The 22880-nt window shown below is 36.6% G+C and overlaps 1 protein-coding gene across 1 annotated transcript in view; it reads right to left on the bottom strand.

Moving 5' to 3' along the window:
• Nucleotides 1-22880, bottom strand: part of LOC111503889 (probable multidrug resistance-associated protein lethal(2)03659) — a 42054-nt gene that overhangs the window by 6294 nt on the left and 12880 nt on the right. Inside the window, 7 exon segments of the mRNA XM_074175240.1 lie at nucleotides 4907-5291; nucleotides 9845-10081; nucleotides 10159-10265; nucleotides 10267-10483; nucleotides 13686-14261; nucleotides 18285-18441; nucleotides 18891-19321. Of these exon segments, the coding sequence (XP_074031341.1) occupies nucleotides 4907-5291; nucleotides 9845-10081; nucleotides 10159-10265; nucleotides 10267-10483; nucleotides 13686-14261; nucleotides 18285-18441; nucleotides 18891-19321 (2110 nt within the window).

Here is a 22880-nt window from a genome sequence, read left to right as displayed (position 1 = left end):
TGACGGTCTAGTTAGTTCATTGTAACCTGCATTCCTAATGGAATAAACAAAAGAAAACATCCACTGTTTCAATCGGAATATTAAATACAGTTCTCGTAATTTGTTGACCATTCGATACAATATAAATTTCTCTATTCAGCATATTCCTTTCAAAATGGCGGCGTAGGTGCCATTTTCTCCCAAATTCAATATTGTGACTTGCACTTTTTTCCGATCGAACCAAGTTTTCAATCGTTTCGTCATCAGAAATATCGGCTGCAATGATCTCCGTTCCGAATTTTAAATTCTTTCCTCCTCCCAGACAACTGAAACTGACCGGTATTTGGTCGTTTCACTGAATATGTAAAACAGTTTTCGGAATTTCCCATGAACAGCTTCGATTATTAAAATTTGTTTCTTTTTTTTGGTTGTTCAAAACAGAAACTCCAAAGCGACAAAGGATTGTTTACAGGGTGTTTCCCATCTACGGTGCAAAATTTAAAAGGGTGATTCATTAGGTTGTTTCGAAAAAAACAGTTCCCATGAACATATGTCCGGAGTTGCTTCGTTTTTAAGATACACGGCGTTGAAGTTCAGAAAAACGGTATTTAAAAAATATCATGAATATCCTTACATTGATTTGCTTGGAATTTTCTACAGTTATTTGAAGTAATAAGGCGCTTATTTAGCCCGAACTAGATGAACTAAAAGTAAGTAATGAACAAGTTCAACCTTCAAGTAAATGAGCATCGTCTGATAGAATACACCACTGCAAAGGATTTGTTATTGATTTTCTGACACGTTCAAAAATACCTGGAATATTCCTTATGATATTGCAATTGTCAATTATTCGATTCCTCAAGTCATTCACATCTAGTACAGGGGTTTTGTAAAACAGAAGCCTTCATATTACCACATGAATAGAAATCTAGAGGATTCATATCAGAACTGCGAGCTGGCCAATTTTAAGATCCTGCACGTCCAATCCAGCGATCAGGGTATGTGATGTCGAGATACTAAAATGAGCTGGAGCCCCGTCGTGCATAAACCACATGTTGCCTCTTATAAGTACCGGCACTTCTTCTCACAAACTGGGTGAATCATTCTTACCCAAACATTCACCGAAAATTGTTACTGAATTGTTGCTGCTAAAACGTAGGGATTTTCGTAGGCCCAAAAATGGTCATTGTGAAAATTGATAATAGCATGTCGTGAAAAATTTGTTTCGTCCATAAATAAAATATTTGGCAGAACATTATTATTATGTGCTATCGTATGAATCAACCAACTGCGAAATACTAATCTTAGAAGGAGATCCCGAGTCAGCTGGGCTTGCACCCGATGTATGTGATAAGGTTTTTTTTGGAACTATTCGAATAGTTTTTAAGCTGACTTCAAACTGCAGGGCAATCACCCTGGTATACTATTTGAAGGATCTTTTTCTATCGCATCAAGTATAAGCTTCTTCTAGTTCAAGCGTTGTTACAGTTTCTGGTCTTCCACCACCTGCATTTTTATTAAAACTCCCAGTTTCTCATAATCTTGCATGTAGCGTTCTGAATGTTTTAGCACATGGAATTACTCTGTCGAGATATCTGTCTTGGTAAATTATCCTTGCTTCCTACGCATTTCCATTTGCTAATCCATAAATGATGGCATGTCAGCCATTACAGCGTTAGTAAAATTATTCGTGATGGAATCACTGCTGATTGACAACTTTGACTTTCACGGATATCACAACACTATCTCTGTAAACTGTCAACTGTCAACTGTGCCTTCAATTTTTTTTTCTCGAAAACTAAGGTAAATATGAAGGAAACAAGCCACAAGTTGATGAATCGATAACAACATGTTAATGGCGTACTTTTTTTCAATATTGTTGGATGTGGTGCCAACTGAAACTCCACTGGGCAATTTAGTTAGGGCTGAATAAGAGCCTAATTACTTCAAATAACTAGCAAATTTCAACCAAATCGGTGTAATAATATTTATGATATTTTATAAATACCTTTTCTTAAACTTAAACGCCCTGTAGCTCAGAAACGAAGCAACTTGAGATATATATTCATAGGATTTTTTTTAAACGACCTAACGAATCACCCTCTGAAGTTTCGTATCGTAGTTGTGAAACAAGCTACATATTGTTTAAACGATATGTATCTATAAGGAAGCGTTGAAGGGGCCACATAGTTTCATTATTTGTTTCTCGAAAATCAAGACTTTGAAACTCGAAACTATGAATGCGCCGTGTCACAAATCAATGAAAAAGATGGTAAAATTGGGCTTTAAATTGCTTCTCATCCACCATATTTCCCCGATCTGGCCCCCAGCGACTTTTTTCTGTTCCTAGACCTCAAAAAATGCTCGCTGGAATGACATTTAGCACCGATGGTGAGGTTATCATCGAAACTGAGGCACATTTTGAGGCTAAAGACATCGTACTGTAAAAATGATATCGAAAAATTGTATGACCGCTATAATCGTTGTATCGCCCTGGAAGGCTATATAACTATATTGGATGATGAAATCATCCAATATAGTTGATAAATGATAAATCAATCTGTGATCTCGAATTGAAAGAAAACACTTTCAAAATACAAATCATAAAATTCTAAAACAACACTAAAAATTAATTGGCGCTCCGGGGCGACTTCATTGATTCCAGTGGTGCATTTGCTTTTTCAGCTACAGGAAAAACCTGCAGCACCACATCATCTGAAGATCTTGATCTGCCAATGTCCTATCTATCATAAAACAAAATGTAATGTGTCTCCAGAGGCTCCAATGAATTCAAGACATCGTCAGAACAGTTATTGACAAGACCAGTCCGATTCGTCTTCGACCAATGCGTAATAATGACCAGGTTCGACGACAGAATCACATTGACAGAAGAAGCCAGAAGAACAATTACTGCATGAAGATTATAATAGTGGTCTGCTATATTCAAGTGTTTATCTATTTCAAACCTTCGTAAGAGTTTGGTGCTTTCGTCAGGAGTTGAGTCATGTTTGAAGATCATCACTGTTAATATTGAATTGACTGGTGCCTCAGATATACTTGATTTCTTATAACAGTTACTTAGTTTGGCGAATGTTCGGCAATACAGTCGATCATCACCTGTTAAAAGTTCCGTTTTCAGATGATTTAACAGTAAGCTTTGCACGGACTGGTTATCAATCATATTAGTAAACGCTAGTTGAAGTTCCAGAAATTCACATACGTTTTTGCTACCTCTTGAATATTTACTACAAAGTAAACAAGTGAGGATTTTTCCAGCAAAAGATTTACAAACACAAGACGAGTTAGACTGTACGGAAGGATCATTCAATCCAAAGCAGCCAGGAGTATTGATTCTGCTATCGTTTTGCTCACGAAGAGTATTTAACAACAACCCCAAGAATTCGGTACAATCCTCTTGTTGTCCTAACGAGTATCTAGTGGACTTCAAAAACTCCAGGAAATCGGTTGGAGGGAAAGATAATACATTCTTACGGGACGAGTGGCGGGAGAATCACTGTCTCTCTCTCTTATGGGTGTTTGACAGGCCCCCAGTGCAGACCACACGACACTCACCCAATAAAGTCATCGGTCAACCACCCAATCTCGCAAGAGCCCTCAACGGTTACTCATCCAACGTTGGAAAGGTAGCTTTCCTAACATGAGTGCCCTTCGGAGTAACGTAAGGGGAATGCGGTGCAGACCACACGACGTACACCCAAAAGTTGTTAGCGAACCGCCCTATCCCGCACCTACACGGGTAATGGGCGCGACGTCTTCGACATAAGATGTGTGGTAAAGGATGTTCGAAAGAGTCCTCGACGGTTACTCATCAAACGTTGGAGAGGAAACTTTCCTAACATGAGTTCTAAGGGGGAGGTGAGTTTCCGCTCGCGGCTGGAGGCTAGCGAGCCTCATCTCCAACTGGCGTTGGCCTCTTAGGGGCAGCGGCTCCACTATCGGCTAAAGGGATAGGGTTGCGGTAATCCATTCATGGGTGCATTGCAGCCACATTACTGAGGCACTGGACGGCCTATGACGTTCCGTGATCCTCGCCTGCTTCTGTACGGATCCAAGCGTTCGAGGTGTCGGGGCTCGCGGTCCTTCCAATGAGCACCTTCCAATGAGTATCCGAGTCTAGCTTTGCAGGGCACCAAGGCAGACAATATTCCCAATTGATTTGGCAAGGTTGAAGTGGACAGGTGTACGACGCGAGCACTCTCTGGCGAAAGACGAGCTTAGTTAACTTGTACGAACGTTCGGTCGAACGCTGCCGATGGTCCTGTCCCTTGGTTAGCCACACTAAGTAGATGTAAGGAGGAACGCCGGGTTCGGCGAAGCGGGAGAAAGCCCTGCGAAATCCTGTTGGTGTGGCGAGTGGCGGTACCCGCAAGGATTTCCCGAAATTCCACCCCACCACGTCCGGTCGCACCCAACGCCAGGGTGCCCCCCAGACCCCCCGGTGCGGTCGTAACTATGACTCTCTCAATGCATCTGCATGAACAGGTGTTTGAGTTTGGTGAATAAGTAGGAAACATTCTCGTTCTCTTTCATCATTAAAACCTCGTTAATTATTCGTCATGAACAACACTTGTAAAATGCTATTCATGAAGCAAGTGTTTCCTAAACTATCTAATACAATTTTCTTCTCAAGATTTTCAGGACAACTCTCTACTGATTTGTAAGGAAGAACGTGTTTCACAGAATCTGCATAAGAACCATTTCTCAAGCTGCAATCAATCCTTCCAAGTGAAGAAGGGTTTCGTAGAGGGATCGATTCGGATCTTGCTTCATGAAGCTCTTCCACTGAAATGGAACCAGAACCAGTAGGACTGCAACTCATACTTGGGGAAAATTAAATTTGAAAATTCATTACAATAGAAGCTGTTCCTGACAACTTCCGAGAAAAATTCTCCATTGAGTTACTTACCCGAAAACTTTCGTCAATAACAGTCGGTAGGTACTCGTCTACATTCACCAAATCTTGAGAGAACCTATTAAGAATATTACCGATGAAATGAGTATCGTAAAATGCCATTGGAGCTCTGACAACCCTGTTTATCATTTTCTTGTGCAGATTTACAGACGAGCGTCTGCAGAAATTCAGAACAGCGAAACATTTCACTAACAACAATGCATTCGATGACAGAAGCAGAACGGAATAAACCAAGAATGAATATTGTTCTTGCGACTCAGCTTCTTCATAGGATTTTTGTAGAGAATTAATTTTATCGGCTATCGTACTGTTCGAATAGTTAGTTTGCAATCCAGCAATAGTCTCTCGTAAATCCAAAAAATGTTGTCTTTTATCAATCCTGAAATAATATAAAAAGATACAGTAAAATAAAAATACCTCCCGAAGATTGTTTAAAGTATAAGCATAACATGACAAAATGGTTCCTTTAAAATTGATTTTTTTCCATTGATTTGTCAAAAAAGACGAGTTCTTGAACTCGATTTATCCGATTGTTCAGTCACCATGATAACATCACAAATATACAGTTAGCAAGGAGATCATAAATACAAATAAATTCACACTTACAATAAGCGGACATAATTACATATACAAAAGCAACAAGATTTACACCACTAAGTCAAATAACATTGAACAACAAAACTACGATGTGCCAATTAAATGAATAAAGTATCATGGCGGAAAAACAAAAAGAAAAAATTTTTACATTTTGTACATGAAAGACTACCTCTAAATATATAAAGAATTAGGCATACGTTATATGACCGCCGCCAAAGATAGAGATCTCAGCAAAAAGAATCCTGAAAGTATTCTTCCAGGGTATAGTAGGCCCTCCGAACTATGAGCGTTTTTATAGATTTTCTGAACTTGACTTCGCTTTTGATGACACGCAAGGTTAGGGGAAGGTGATTGAAAATTTTCTTGCCCTCAAAAATTAGAGAGTTGCGAATTAAGGTTGAGGAGGAATTGGAAGCGAGATCAAGTGAGAGGAGCGAGTGTTATAGGTTGACTCAGAAGTAATTATAGCTTGGTATTTCTTGTGCATGAGGCAAGCCATTTCCAAAATGTAGATACGAACAAATGTCAGAACTCCATGTTGCATAAACAAGGGACGACAGAATTCACGGTAATCAGAACTACATAGGTATCTAATTGCCCTTTTTTGGAGAGAGAATACTCTTTGGAATAAATACTGAGCACAAGCGCCCCAGAAGCAGATTCCATAACGAAGATGAAATTCTATTAGTGCGTAGTATACGTTCTTCGCTATACCCAAATTCAACTCATTAGCAACGACACGAACCGCAAAGCAACCTAAAGCTAATCGATTGCATAGTTTTGTAATATGGTTACCAAACTTCAATTTATTATCAATCAGAAGTCCCAGAAATTTATTATCCGTAGAAATGGAGATTTGTTCCTTGTCCAAATAAACATCATCTAAGTCGCCCTTGAATGTTATGATATTTGTTTTGCTTATATTGAAAGTTAGAAGATTGGAATCACACCAATTCTTAACTTTTTCTATATCTATGCTTATGTGGTAGTTAAGCTCTGACGAGCTTTTGTTGTGCCATAGAATCGATGTATCATCTGCAAAAATAGTAATTTCACCATTGATGTCTAAGTTGGTGAGGTCGTTAATATAAATGAGAAATAGAGTCGGGCCCAAAACTGATCCTTGAGGAACTCCATCCTCAATTACTTGCTTTCCAGACTTAATACCATTAAATGATACAATTTGGCCACGCTCCGATAAGTACGACCAGGACAGTACCGTGCCTCGAAACCCATAAACTTCAAGTTTGCGGAGCAGTTCCATGATTTACGCAGTTGAATGCCTTTGATAAATCAGAGAATATCGCCGCTGCAGCCTCTCGTTCATTTTTTAATATAAAGAGATTCTAATAAAGTGAAAATGGCGTCCTGAGTGTTCTTAGAACATTGAAATCCATATTGGCGGTTACTAAGAATATTAAATGTTTTGAGAAATGCTGTCTTTCTCCTGTTCATAATTTTCTCGACAATTTTTGACAGAACAGGTAGTATAGAAATTGCGACTGGAAGGCGACTCGAAATCACCACCCTTGTGAAAGGGAATGATAGTTGCCCCAATTTGAGGCATGACGGAAATGTCCCGCGGGACAACGACAAGTTAATTGCTTCAGCTAGTACATTCAGAACTATATCAGGTAATTTGAGAAGGATATTCACTGAAATATCGTCCCATCCCGAGGAGGTTTTGTTTTTTATTTCACTCATGACTTCTTTAACTTCGATAAAATCAGTTGGTACAAAAAAGAAAGTTGGTTGGAGCGGTAATCTGTCCAAATATGAGAGAGGATCAGACTTACGGGAAATTTTAGCCGCGAGATTTTCTGCAACGGAGCAATAGTAAGAGTTCAATTCGTTGGGTTTTAGGTTTGTGTTTACTGTTTCAGACTTGTGTTTTCCTCTCAAGAGATTTACAATCTTCCAAGACTCCTTTTGGATATCTTTAGATAGAGAAATTCTGCTAGCGTAGTAGTTATTCTTAACTACTTTTATAACTGTTCTATAAATACACACATCGGAAGAGTCTAGGGATATTTTAAAAATGGCAATAATTTTTTTTTAGATCGCTTTAGGGAAAAAAAAGTTGACGGGTGATTATTAAACGAATGTAACTTACAACAAAATTTATTAAATGGTCAAAAATACTGAGTGCGCATATAAGCAAAACTAAAAAAAATATGGCTCTTCTTTGGCACCCCGAAAAAAAATCATAATACAAAAAAAATTGGAATCAGTACAAAGTACGGCCTCCACGCTGGTTTATTACGGCTCTACATCTATCGTGCATCGACAAATTGAGATTTTCAATGTCTTGTTGAGGTACATTTGCCCATTCAGCGATTTAAAGCTCTCTCAATTGAAACGTTGTGTGAATGTTCCCCATATGCGGAGTAATTCTTCGTTGAAGCATGTCCCACACATGCTCGATGGGATTCAGGTCCGGTGATTGTGCTGGCCATGGCAATACATCAACTCCTTCGTTGGTGAGCCAGTCAGTCACTAGACGCGCGACATGTGGACGAGCATTATTGTGTATTAGGTGGAAGTTTTCACCAACAGCACCAGCAAACGGACGGACGATAGGTAGAAGAATGGTGTCGAGGTACTGTCGGGCTGTGAGGGAGCGATTTGGAAAAACGAGATCGGTTCTGCCGCCGATCATGATTCCGCCTCATAGCATTACTGTACCACCTCTGTATGTGTGGACTTCCTGGACGTGTCTCAAACGTTCATTATTTCCAGGTCGTCACCACAGTCTTACTCGATGAGAATCTGGATGAAATCCAAATCTGGATTCATCTGTAAACAAAACTGTGGCCCAATCATTTGCATCCCAGTTTTGATGTTCTTGACACCACTCTAATCTTCTACCGCGATTGCCTCTCGACAAAGGTGGACATCTAAGTGGCCTTCTTTTGTGGAGATCTGCTTCATGCATTCGATTTCTGACAGTATCACGACCAATGGTTACCTGGTGCGTCTGCTGCAACACGTTAACCAACTCAGGTGCTGTGATTGTCGGTTGTCTTCTTGCGGTTAAGACCAAAAATCGGTCTTGAACTGCAGTTGTAGCGCGTCCTCGCCCTCGATGTTGTTCGGCTGCACTGCCAGTTTCACGAAAACGCCACCACAATTGACTGATAACACTTTGGGAGACCCCCAAACGGAGAGCTACATCATTTTGTCGCATGACACCTTGAAAAAGCCCTACAGCTCTATTAATCTCAGCCAATGGTAAGTGATGGCGTTTCATGTTAAAGCACAATATTTCCAGTTTAATTGCTGAGCAAGAACCGCATAGAATGTACAAACTCGACACTTTCAGATTATTCATTTTAGCCGAACACCTACAGTTTGTAAAAAAACCTGATAAAAGATTAGTTACCGTATTTGCAGGCTTTGGTCAACCCATAGAAATCTACAGGGTGGTCGAGTGTACCAATTTAATCGAAATTAAACGACCTCATGCATTTATTTTCATGATATTTAGTATGTGTAGTTCTGTATTTATTGAAGTAACTGAAAAACTCCGCATTGTCTCTTGCCACATGTTTTTTGATTTTGTGAAGGGATCGCATATTTTTTGCTGAATTAGATATCCCTTTTGTTATCCATGGTTTTTTCTTTCTGCTTTTCAATATTATAATGGGAAAAACTAAGTTAAAGGGTTCTGACACAAGTTTATGAAATTCATATAAAGAATCGTTCTCATGCATAATGGTACTCCAATCTGTATGCGCGCACAGCTGCGACAACCTATCATAATTCTGTTTACTGAAAATTCTACCCCAACGGGGTAGAATTTTGCATATCATATAGAGATATGCAAAAATTAGAAACCAATTCAGAAGAAAAGTACTTTTATAATTTTAGTTGTAGAAAAATGCTATCTGAGGAAATTGTTCATAGTGATTTTTTTCGCATATGAATCACTATTTCTCCAACGCAAAAAAAGTCACCAATAATCGTTTTTGGGAACACGGTGAAGTGTTCATAATAGTCAGTGAATGGAGTTAGAAGTGTACATACCTCATCCAGCATTTCTAGATTAAATATTTACTCAAAATGAAAAGAGAAATGAAAATTTCTATGTTTTTCACCACTTTTACCACTCAAAAGTGGTAAAAAACAGAAATTTTCATTTCTCTTTTCATTATGATCTCCTATCACGTAGTAAGGGCTACATCCATCACTTTATAAATATTCATTCAGTTGAATGATTCTTGTCATTGCTTTTGTTCTACACAATTTATGAATTGACTGATGGAACTTTGCTTATTTTTTCCCAATCTCAACAGTTTCGATCAACAGAAAATCATTATACAGTCCATTACTCACCATTCGGTCAGTAATCCTTTAGAGTAAATTCCAGAGAAATCAAGAAGAATAACTAATGACACCACAAAAAATAAGGCAATCAGTCCTCCGCCACATTTAATGTAACTCATATACACGCCGTAATTGACAATGCCACTTTTCTTTTTCTCCATATAAATATTCCCTCTCTCGACAGGAGGCTTCAGAAGATGTTCGGTTTCACTCGTTGTAATTTCACATTCCTCTTCTTGAACTTGACTTGTATTTCATTATCATTTCCCGTTAATGTCATATATTTCCCTCAATATCTTTTCAATGGGCTTCCCAGAAGTTTTTATTTTCCGTTTTCCATCACAAACACATTGTTGGCTTCTTGTATGAAAGCTGCTGTTTGGCAAACAAAGACACAAATTTTATCTTTCAAATATTTTTGTATGCATTCTTTGAAAAACGTAGCTTTGCACGTTCACGTCCAGATCTGCTAATGGATCGTCCAAAAGGTAGATTTCACTTTTTCTGTAGATGGCTCTTGCCAAATTTATTCGAGCTTGTTGTCCTTTACTCAAATTCAACCCCCTGTCAGTGATTATTGTGGCATCTCCTTCAGGGAATAAACTGAAGTCGTACTCCAAAGCACAAACTTTGACGACTTCTGAGTACCTGAAATTCAGAAATGGTTGTATTATTGCACTGTTTTTCATTATCCTAGGAAATATTAGTTTTTCTTCTATTGCACAGAGTCGGCGAAATTGGACATTTTCAAAGGATAACTCCTATTTTCAAACTGGATGAAAACTAATGGCTGTCTCTGAGGAACAAATTTTATGAAAATTTCAGTGGTGGAAACCGCATATCGATATTTATCCTCGTTTCTGAATTGCAGCATGTTTTTCGAAAATGTGCATTTTTGAAAAATTGCTGCAACTTTTTCCTGTCAAAAATTTCTTGTTTCTATGGAAATATTTCCAAAGCACTTTTTGCATTTTAGCTCGAGAGCTAAAATCTAATTTTTTCCCGTACTGGGCAGGCGGTCCTCGATTGAAGACAAAATGAGAAAAACCAAGAAAGTACTTGATAAAAAGAGCTTCGTAAACGCAAGCAACAGCTACAATTCTTATACTTAGGCACAACAAAATCCTCATTCTATTGTGGAGTCGAGGAAGATTTGAATCCAGTGTATGGGCAGGTGGTTTCAGGGGTAAAATTATCGGCATTTATAATGGCACTCCCATCCATGTTGTCTCACCCCTCTGAACCCATTGTTGATGAATTGCTACTAATGGAGCACAAAAAGATATTTTTAACATGACAGGGCTGCGCTTCAAAACACTGCCTCACCAATTTTTCGGCTACAAATTCTGGTAATAATTGGATAGCCAACCAAGGACCCAACTATTGGCCGGCTAGACCACCGGATCTAACATCCATAGACTTCAACCTCTGGGTATTTTACCGACTAATTCTAGATACAGCAGTGATGCGAAATTTTATTTATTTTACTCCTATTGAACTGATTAATTCGACAAAAAACGTTCAGAATAGGTGTCACCTGTGTGTAGGAGAAGCTGGTGGAACTTTCGAACACTTTCTCTTAAGAACTATATTTCATTGTTTGTTCTTCATCAACCATCGGTACTAATACAAAATAGCATCTTATGAAAGCAGGACTCATAGATTAGTAGTCGATAATTTCAATGAAGAACTCAATATCATTAAGCAAATAGCAGTAAACAACGGATTCAAAGCTGAATTAATAGACAGATTACTTTCAAAAAAAGTCTACGCGAAAGCAATTCAGGAGGTTTTTCCTACTGATAAGTCAGATGATCAAAATCAAAATAATTAAGTTTTGACATATTTCGGACAAACAACAAACAAAGTATGTCCTTTTTTTAATAAAATAGATAGTCAAATTGCATATAGAACAGGTAATACGTTAGGAAAGTTATTGAAAAAGAATAAATACCAAACATTGTCCTAAGTTATATATTGGTCAAACAGGCAGAACATTTAGGAATCGCATCAAGGAATATCATTTGAGAAAACAAGTTCAACATATTCAAATCATCTTTCGGAAAAAATTCATATCTTCAACGAAGATTTCGAAATTCAACACATAGAAAATAATGGTTTTGAGGTAAATTATTTGAAAGCAATGAGAATTAATAAACTTGAAAATTCAAACATTTTACTGAATTACCAATGGGATTTCAATAGATCACCATCACTGAATGTGTTTTCTTAGAAACCGATATTATATTATTGATGTAGAATTGATTTAACAGGCTCTAGGTAATCAATGAAGTACCTGACTAGGTATCACTCATGATCACGTGGGTTATATAAAAATTAGAGTATATAATAGAATTAACTTTCAGTATATCATTACCTACGAAAAAGCTACTCTGGTAGCGAAACATGTCGTGATATATTTTTTGAAAACAAAGTTTGTAAAGATCAGTCGTGAGGTAGTTTATAAAATTTCTAAGCATTATCACCAAAAATACACAACAATTTTTGTTGTTTGACTCTACTCAAAATTGAAAATTGAATTTGAATATCACATAACACACACACAGAAAGAAGGTCTACAGCACTGATGTTAAGACTCACAGCTAGCGGACTGAGTCTTGGCCGGTGGGAGAAATCGTATCTGTGTAAAGTTCAGGTAGGGGAGACTGGGGCAAGATGAGATAGCTAAGACAAAACTCGTTATACAAGGAAAATTAAACTCTTTAATAGCATTCTTTAACAAAAGAGGTAACCATTATACATTTCTCCCTTATAATTTAACGTTGTAGCATGCAAAATCACAGAACTTTTTTTGGCAAATAATGAAAAAATAAACTCGGCAAATTTCCCGTTTTGCCCCATAACTGGGGTAAGATGGGAAACGCTGTGGGGCAAAACGAGTACGCTTTTTAATCGGGTAGACAGCGTTCACAAATGTGTGCCTCTTCATCTTCCTCATCTACTCCGGCACATAAATTATGCGCCCAACCGTGGCACACGCCTCAGATGACCCAACCTTCGGTTGAATCTGAGTGTGAGTACCCACAATAGATGCAAGTACAGTCATCATCCTCTTCTTGGGATGAACTATCTTCCGATTCAGTTTCTTTTTTGCACCTCTTGGTTTGACGCTTTTTCTGCAGGTTTTCCTTGTCAGTTGTCTTTTTAATCTTCTTTGCAGTCTTTCTTCCAGGTTTCTTTATTTGTTTTTTACCTTTTTCAGTCACTTGATTATCAGAACATAGAAAATGTTATTTTAATCTCAAGGGCGGGGCAAAACGGGATAGTGACCCATTATGCCCGGATCATCTTGCCCCAATCCACACGTAGGTAAAAAAGATGACGCAATTTTAACCTCAAACTTTACCGGCGAAAAAATCTGGTTTGAATTTAATGTGTTGGACTACTATAATAAGGTCGGGATTGAAATAATACATTAACACAGGTACTAACATATCTGTACATTAGTTTTCGAATCAAATATCGCGTAAAAACACTTGCAATATCACTTTTTTCTCTCTGCAACGCAAAAACGAGTTCTAACCTGTTCGCTCTGCTTGGACACAGTAGCGGAGAGTGAAGTTCGTGCAAATGGCGCTGTCGCCGCTCCGAACACGATTACTATTCACGCACACAAGCTTACTTCTCATACTGTGTCATACTGTGTATGACAAAGAAAGTATTAGGAAAAAAAAATAGAAATTTTCGTTTGCAATTTTACGTAGTACGGATCAAGGAGTGAATAATGAATGTATATTGAAATGCCATTTGGGTTCTTGTAGATATATAAAAATCAGTTCATGTAGAAGCAAAACTTGAAATTGAAACCAAAATAGAATAGCGAACTCACCTAGTTTCATTAAACTTTTCACCAAAGATTATATTCTGTCTTAAAGAAGATGGAAATAACCAAGGATCCTGGGACGAGTACGAAATGTTATTATAGCACACTAAACTACCGCTTTCCAATGGATATTCTTGCAAGATAGTTTTCAGAAGTAGACTTTTTCCGGATCCAACTCTACCAGTTACCACTGTCAATCCTGGACCAGCTCTAAAAGTTATATTCTTCAAAAGTTCCTTATGTTCAAGACGTACAGTTCCCTTTTTCAAATGTATCTTTGGTTCACTTTGAACTCCTATTTTGGGATGTAACTCTCCAGCGTTCATCAGTCTTTTTATTCTAGTCACAGCAGCATAACATTGTGCAACAATTGTTATGTTACGAGCTACAAGGTTTCCAAGTGCCTGTTTAAGGTGTTTAAGGTTAGATACTAAGTAGAATAATAGTGTGGTATCTGTCGGGAAACCCATCCAAATATTCGTTGAAAGAAAGACGTAGAAACCAATGCTGGCAAATAATAATCCGGTTACGAGCATCGTCATGTTCAAGAAGAATCCTAGTAGCATTTTGCTCAGCTCTTTCCTAAAATTCAAAAAAAACGCACAATATAGAGGATGCCACAGTTCAAGTGTATCTATTCGTTCACTCAAAAATTACAGAAAGCTATCAACAATGTTGTAATTCAACCATTGTTTCCACATACGTTTGGCCCGTCAAAAAATGAACTCCAATAATTCCACAACTCTAACTGCGCCTTCTCATAACAAACAGAGTGTTATTTCCACCTCCGAAAGCATTCCAAAGGTTAGTATCATGTACCGGTCTCAACGATTTTCAAGCAGTAATCTCTGATTCTGTTACCATTCTCCAAAGAGGGTTTCAATGGCCTGATCAGTTTGGCCAACAAACTTTTCATATCATCCTGACGTCTAAAGTTTCAGCTCCATTGGATAATGTTAACCCGTGCCTAATCCAGAATAATTTTGATATAAACAATTTTTTTGCCAAAAATTGCAGTTTTCTTGTCATACAAAAAAAAAATTGTTAAAACGTTTATATTTGTACTTAGATATCTATTATTTTCCAAGACCGGACATGATCTGAATCCTCAGAGTCGCTATTTTTAGGAAATAAGTGGAAAATGGCAAGAAAGATACTTAATTCAATCACTTTTGATCAATGTTTTCCTTCGAACATTATACATTATCAAACAATATATAATTGTGTGAACATTATATTGAACAACGTTCTTCTAGTGAGTTTTTTCTAACAAGGTTTGAGAACTATGTCTTCTACAGCATCAACGAGCATCAAAGTGAAAAAGTAGAAGCTTTCCAAGTCAGCCTTTTAACTTTTTGATCCCATCAAGATGCTTTAAAAATACTGTTGAAGAAGACAAGCAGTTTTTGTTACTCCAGAGAACAAAAGGACGTCCTGGCTACATGCCCATTAGATATTATACAGGCTTCGAAACGTCGAATCACTTCTCTCGTACAAGTCGCTCTTATAATATCAGGCGTAATATCACTGCACGCTAGTCGAATTTTCATTTTCAGATCATCCACATTCAAAGGGGGAGTAGTGAAAACAATATCTTTTAAATAACCCCATAGGAAAAAATCAAGCGGTGATAAATCTCGGGAACGAGCCGGCCACCGAATTGGATCCTTATTACCAATCCATCTATTTGGGTACGTTCTATCCAGATATTCAGTAACAACCTGTGAATTGTGAGGAGGAGCACCATCTTATTGCCACCAAATTCCTTGTCGTTCTGCTATGGTAATATCTTCCATCAACTGGATCAAATCATTTTCTAGAAAATGTAAATATCGCAATCCATTGAGATTTTCATTGAAAAAGTAAGGTCCTATGATGCGGCCATTGAACAATCCACACCATACATTAATACCCCAAGTAGTTTGAAAATTACTTTCGCGGACCCAGTTGGGATTTTCTTGAGACCAATAGTGAGTGTTATGTCGATTCACAACTCCATAATTGTGGAATCGCGATTCATCGCTCCACAAAATTTGACTGAATATGTTAGGACTTTCATGTAATATTACCTGAATACAAGCAATGAATTCAAGTCGTCGTTCAAAGTCCGTGGGTTTCAAACCTTGTACCAACTGAATTTTGAATGGGTGGTATTTATTTTCTTTCAGAATTCTCTGTACATTAAATTTACTCACACCGACTTCTTCTGCAAGACTACGGATAGAAACATGTGGATGAATCATAATATAAGCCAACACATTGATCTCTAAATCTTCAGTTCTAACAGATCTCATATGATGACGATGCTTTATAGTAGAAGGAAATAACCCAGTTCGCATTTTTTCTACAGCTCTCGAAAAAGTCATTCGTGACGGAATGGGTCTGTCTGGAAAACGTTCTTGGTATAGACGTTGTGCTTGACGGCAGTTTTTCTGACATTCCCAAAAATTAATAACATATCAATACAATCACTTGGACTAAACGCGAAAGGCATACTGGAATTTTCGCACAAAGAACACAGTTACTGTTTTGCAAAGAATCACTGAATCGAACTGACAAGTAGATACAATTCAATAACATTTGTTACTATGGCATCAACAAGCATAAGCTTCTTGGTGAAATTGTGCAATATAAAGCAATTCACCCTCAAGTTAGTCACATTCTCAAGAATTTCAATATTATATTCAACTGATATCGATATCGTATCGTAGAGGTGGGAATAATGGTTTGTATTCAGTAGTAGTCTAGTTCAATTTAATGAAAGATATAGACTGGATTCGTGTACGAGTAAATAAGTTTTTTTGAAACTTTATATTTAAGGAAAAGTGCAATAACTCAACAACGCCGTAACCGAATTTCAAAAACCAAACATGAAATGATATCAGAATTTAACGTAGCATCTGAATATGTAATGATATACAGGGCGTTCTATTTTAAAAAATAGAATTTTGGTCTGTAGCACCTACACCAAACACCCTGTATATTTAAAAATTATATCAAAATATAGCTCTCATGAACTCCTAAAACTTTTGTATGAAACATTTTTGTGTATCTCCTTCAACAAACCAGATATTGCCTGTCACATAAAATGTGGGACACCCGATATGTGTATTTGTAGCACTATGTATCAGGAATCCATATGTTCGTATAAAAACCAGCTTTTTTAATATGTTTGTACCCCGACTCCCGACTCACAACGGTGAACTTGCAAACCATTCTTGTTCAAGATTATTAATAAATCGCACTCAAATTAGTGGAGTTGATTATTTATATTCTATTTGAATGTTCATATAATTATCCATATAGAACACTTTGCTTACTGCTTATTATTGCTCATTGATGTTTTCTCTTGTTTTTTAAATGTGTAAATTCACTTGAACAACTGAAATCTTCAACAAGCAGCACATCAGAAGAATAGGAACAAGAAGAGATGGAGGTGAATGTTTCCGACCCAGAGGATGGAGGACCAGAAATTAAAAAAGGTACTCTAAAGGAAGTGACTAAATTAATACCGAAAATTTGTCTTCATTATTAGATGGAGTATTTCAGATTCCAAGACATCGGCTACGGAGGCACATCTTCACCGGCAGGAGGAGTTGCATATCTCAATGAGGATCAAGAAGTGATTTCGAATTGGGGTGAAAGTAACCAGGTTCTATTCAATGCTGCAAAAACCCAGGCATCGATTCTCTCAAATACGTCTTGGCACAATCATGTTGCTGGAATTGCAAAGGCTGCTTTGCAATACTAGTATTTGAAGGTAAGACAATCTCGTTTGCGTCGCGTGAGCTCAGACGTAGGCGCATCGGTGTCAACAAGCAATTGCAAAAGGAAGAAAACACCTCAATTTGCGTTTTACAAATGAAACCAAACACGTTGCCAGCTAGCGGTGAATTTGAACATTCATATAATGCAGAATATTTACCGAAAATATCAAACAGTATTCAGAAACCCAGAGCTAACTAATATTGTTTTCCAGGCGATATGACTCTAATATGTAAGTAAACCTTCTGGAAGTGATGAATAACAATCTATGCAATAAATATTCTTGGAAAGGTACAAAGAATAAGGAAGACAACGGCTGAAAAATGATGGGTGAAGAAAACTGAGAAACATACAATAACAACTATTTCAATCTAGCGAGGAATTTTGGATCTCCAACGTCAATTGGCATTAGGGGAATGTGAAGTGAGTGGAAGTACTGATCATAGCAGTTAGTCAGGAAGCATACATATATTCTTGTACATTTCAGGTATGGTTTTCTATGGAACGGAAGATTCCCATTACTATGATGTTAAATAAATAAAATCAACTTGTAACTGAATTACATTGTTAACATCCTCTGAATAAAGATCTAAAAAGGTAAGGTAGCGTTTTGAAAGGTCACATAGGAGCAGTTTTGATCTAGTGCTGAATTGAAACGTAACAATCTCTATCGATTCAAATCCGATGTAAATCGCTACTTTTGCACAGGCACTGCTCTGAGAGCACCTTAAGGATTTTCCTGTAGTGCTTGTGGTTTGTTCTTAAAATAAGAAGTATTCGTCAGTTCAAAATACAAATATAGCAGTAACGTTCTCGTTAGGGAATTTATTTTTTACTTACGTTCTTGCCGTGTTGATTTTTTTGATAAAATATGACTCCCACGTATACATTTTCACAATTTTGATGAACGACAACGATTCTTGAATGATTTGTAACCTTTCGTCACATTTTTTACCTAGTGCCAATCTCACTTTTATGGTCCAATTTCCAATGAAACCTGAAAAAATAATAATTCGTCAAACAATCACATATTCAAGATATTATGCTTGGTGTGCCACAAGGTTCAATGTTAGGACCGCTGCTGTTTTCAATATATATAAATGATCTCCCGAAATATATCAAATATGGTTACACCGTAATGTTCGCACATGACACTACCATATCAGTGTCTGGTAACACAATAGATGAGTTGAAATTCAATGTAAAGTCAGTCATGGACGCTATGGTTTCTTGGTGTGACAGAAACCAATTGAAACTGAATGCAAATGGGTTTCTTCTTGAGAGACATTGAATCTTAAAAACGTCCAACTATCTGATACAGTCAAACTCCTAGGTATATACTTAGATATAAAGTATATACCTAGGAGTTAGTACTGTGAACCTAAAGAGAAACTATGCAAGTGAACTTCAAGAAAATACAGTTTATTAATGGTGAGTGGTATTTACCTTGTATCGGTAATGTACAAAAAAGAACAGCGATCCCAATGAGTGAAGTAACTCCCATTTTATTGTAAATCAAATAGCATACAACGACAGTCTGTACGCTTCCTATCGCTAAATCGTTCAACATCTGTATGGAATCGACGAAGGTATTGACATCTTTCGTTATCAAAGTCACCACATTTCCAAGTGTTATCCGAGAGATCTCAGCTGGGGTGAGTTTCAACGATTTCCTGTAGAGAAAAGAGGAAAACGCTACTTTCATTTCGATACCCATTTGCTGCACCCAAAGCGTATAATTATGGACGAAGAAACAGTCGAAAATGTACAGCATCAAAACTACGAGTGCATGAAAATATGCGTCGTTTTTTGATATATCCGTTTGTCCTGGTTTGAAGTAGGATACCAAGCTGCTGACTGCATTTGGTTCTAAAATACTGAAACAATAAATCAATGAATGATTGAAAAGTAGCGAAACAACAACGAACAGAAATTTTGTAATATTCTTTCTTATTTCTACGAGGGGAATGATCGTGAATTGTGTGGATATTTCTTAGCTGAATATATATTGAAAAGTGCTGTATCGTTTCTAATTTCGTAAAGTATACAGTTACAGGGTGAGTCAAAAAGATTCCCTCGGGGAAAACAATTTTTCGAATTGCTCAATTTTTTTCGCATGCATATCACACAACAAAATAAAACTACCTTTATCAGTATGTATAGACTACCAATGGGAAATTTCCAGTTGTTCTTAGACTTACTTGAAGGATTATTCACATTAATTTGTAGGGATAATGAGAAAGTTATTATAGGAGGGGATTTTAATATTAATTTTTTGAAAAGTGGCTCGAATGTGAACCAGCTAGAGGATGTAATAGCCGAGTACAACATAATGTGTACAATATATGAACCAACCCGAGTGACAGCCTCCTCGAGCACGTGCATTGATAATTTTCTCATTACCAAAATGGCAGATTACGAGGTAAAGATCAAGGATTTCCATTTATCAGGTCGGTTGGTAGCCAAGCGGTTTGGCGTGGGTGCTTTGTTCACTCACTCGAATTGATTGCCGTGTTGATCGGTGGTTCAAGCCCTAGTCTGAACGATCGATCTTCACTTGCTATCGTCCAACCCGTGTTAGGAATCACACGTTAAAAGGTAAGACCTCGTTAATCCTTAGCTCGCACAAGTTTAGACTTCTGAGGGTTGTCGTTCTTAGGGGTGCGACGGCTGGTTAACGAAAAAACAGATTTTACAGATTTTTACTATGGACAAATAATTGAATTCCCAACAAAAAATACCACCAATAACTCCAATGTTCCGAATTTCTATTATTATTATATCTGATTGGATGTTTGTACCGTTCACCATCAAGTTCTAAGGCCATATTCACTGAAAACCTTGAAGAAATTTTTGATGTATTATTTAGTACTAATATCGTCGTTTGTTAGTTGGCGATTTTAATATTGACTGGTTAACTGATTCATTTCATGGAAAGAAAATTAAAAATATTTGTTCTGCTTATGGTATTTTATAAAGTGTCACAAAACCTACACGTATTACAGATATTAGTAAGTCATCCATTGATTATGTGATATCCAATATCAATAAAAATAATATAGTAGCTGAAGCACACGACTGTCGAAAAATAACGGATCATACGGTTATTTCAGTTAATTTCTGCAATGAAATGAAATTTGATAAGAACGTCACAAAGTATTAAAATTAACCTAATGATGCACAACTTTTAATTTAACTTCTATTGACGTTGACACAATTTATAATGAAATTTTGGAGACATGTGAAACTGTAATTAATAGAAATGCCCCTATTGAAATATGTATGTACCAATAAAAGTTGCCATGGTTTGGCTATGAGATATATACTTATAATGCACTGTTTGGAACCTTTGGTGTAGTAATGAATATTACTGGAGTTTTTTCCCATCACCAAATCGTTATTTTTAACACCTCGACACGTGTTTCGATCACCAAATGATCATCTTCAGAGAGGAAGATTGAAACTGAGTTTAAATCTTCCTCTTTGTAATGTCTAGTAATGTCTTCCTTGGCATGCAACCACAAGTTCCCGAATCTAAACGATACGGAAATTTTAATCTTCCTCTTTAAAGATGATCACTTGGTAATCGAAACACGTGTCGATGTGTTAAAAATAAATTAATAAATAGAAAGTCCGTTTTAAAGATGCACTATCAAATGAAAAAGACATTGATGTAGGTGTTCCCCAAGGTAGCGTTCTGGGCCCACTTTTTTTTTGTTTTATATTTAAATGATATTGAACTTTTTATTGAATCTGAGTTCATGAACCTATTTGCTGATGATACGTTGCTTATGTGTAGCGATATGAATTTAGATAGAGCTATTCATAAAATGGGTAGGATTTTAGGAGCGGTAAATAAGTATTTATGCTCTAACAAATTGAAGTTAAACGGAACAAAAACAAAAGCAATGATATTTACCACGAAATATAATTATATTTCTCTAGATATCAACGGTATAAACCTCAATATCAATAACGAAAAAATTGAAGTAAAATACCTTGGTTTTCAACTGGATAATTTTTTAAAGTTTGACAATCACTTTGAATATATAAGAAAATATCGAAAAAACTATATTTTTTCAGTAGAATAGCACAAAATGTGTCAATGCAGTCCAAAGTTACAGTTTACAATACCATTATTCAACCACATTTTGATTATTGTGCGTTATTATTATTCTTATTTAAACTCAATTAATTAAATATGCTACAAAAACTACAAAATCGAGGGATGAGAGTAATCTTGAAAACAAATCGCCGTACTCCCATAAAAAGTATGCTTGATTATTTGAATTGGTTATCAGTTGAAAGTAGACTCTACTATTTTACAGTGACTCTAGTATACAAAATTGTAAATGGAATGGCACCAGCATATTTTAAAGATTACATCGAATTCAATAAAAACATTCATAATTATAATACAAGAAATTCCAATAATTTACATATAAACAGACCGGCAGTCGGAAGTACCATGAATTCGTTATTTTTTAAGGGCTTCTACGAGTTCAATGAATTACCGGAAGAAATGAAAAAAATCCATTCAACAGATTTTTAACGAGCTCATAAAGAATTCAAAAAAAGTAATAAAATCCAAATTGGATAATTATGTAGAATAATTTGGGACAATTTTGGTATCATGTATTGGTTTTAATTGTTTTTCACCTTTATTTCTTTATCTATTCAAATGTTACTTAACATATGATACTGAAATCTTTATATGTAATGTTCATTATCTGGCTACATGCTAGTTTAAATCTCAAATTGTTTAAATTTAAATTTTTTTACATACATTTTTTTATACTTCATCGTGCTAGTGTTATTATTACACTCATACAGATATGTATATTAGGTTTCCTATTTCAATAAAGATTATTATTATTATAGAAATATAATTGAAACGGATTTAGATAACGGCAAATATTGGTGTGATTCCAATTCTTTATGTTTCAATGTGAATAAAACTAACATTATTTCGTTAAAAAAAAGAAAACAAAGCCGTAAATTCAATTATTGATTAATATACCCTCAGCTCAAACAACCAGAAATCAAAAAATGGGTAACTACAACATATTTTGGAAAAAGAACCGAGATAATTGCCGGTTTCTTCAGAAAAAACAATGTAAGTGTAATTGAGACCACTGCCACAGTATATTTTTAACGCCTTGATGGTCGTTCTTATTTACACTTTCTCGAAGAAGACTTACCTGGGTTATTGGAAGATGTGCCACTTGCGTTAAGGAATCGAATATGGTACATGCACGATGGCGCCCCTGCTCATTTCAGTGTAATTGTCCGAAACCATTTAAATACAGTTTATCCTAATCGTTGGATAGGTCGCGGAGGACCTCAGCAATGGCCAGCATGATCCCCCGATCTCAACAGTTTAGATTTTGTTTAATGGGGTCACCTTGAAACTCTTGTGTATAAAACTCCCGTTAA

The sequence above is a fragment of the Leptinotarsa decemlineata genome, unplaced genomic scaffold, assembly GCF_025532065.1.
Source record: "Leptinotarsa decemlineata unplaced genomic scaffold, Ldec_3_MD MMD2_tig00000882_RagTag_RagTag, whole genome shotgun sequence".
In the NCBI taxonomy this organism is placed as follows: domain Eukaryota; kingdom Metazoa; phylum Arthropoda; class Insecta; order Coleoptera; family Chrysomelidae; genus Leptinotarsa; species Leptinotarsa decemlineata.
The sequence above is the reverse complement of the archived record's forward strand: the minus strand, read 5'-3'. Positions and strand labels throughout refer to the sequence as shown.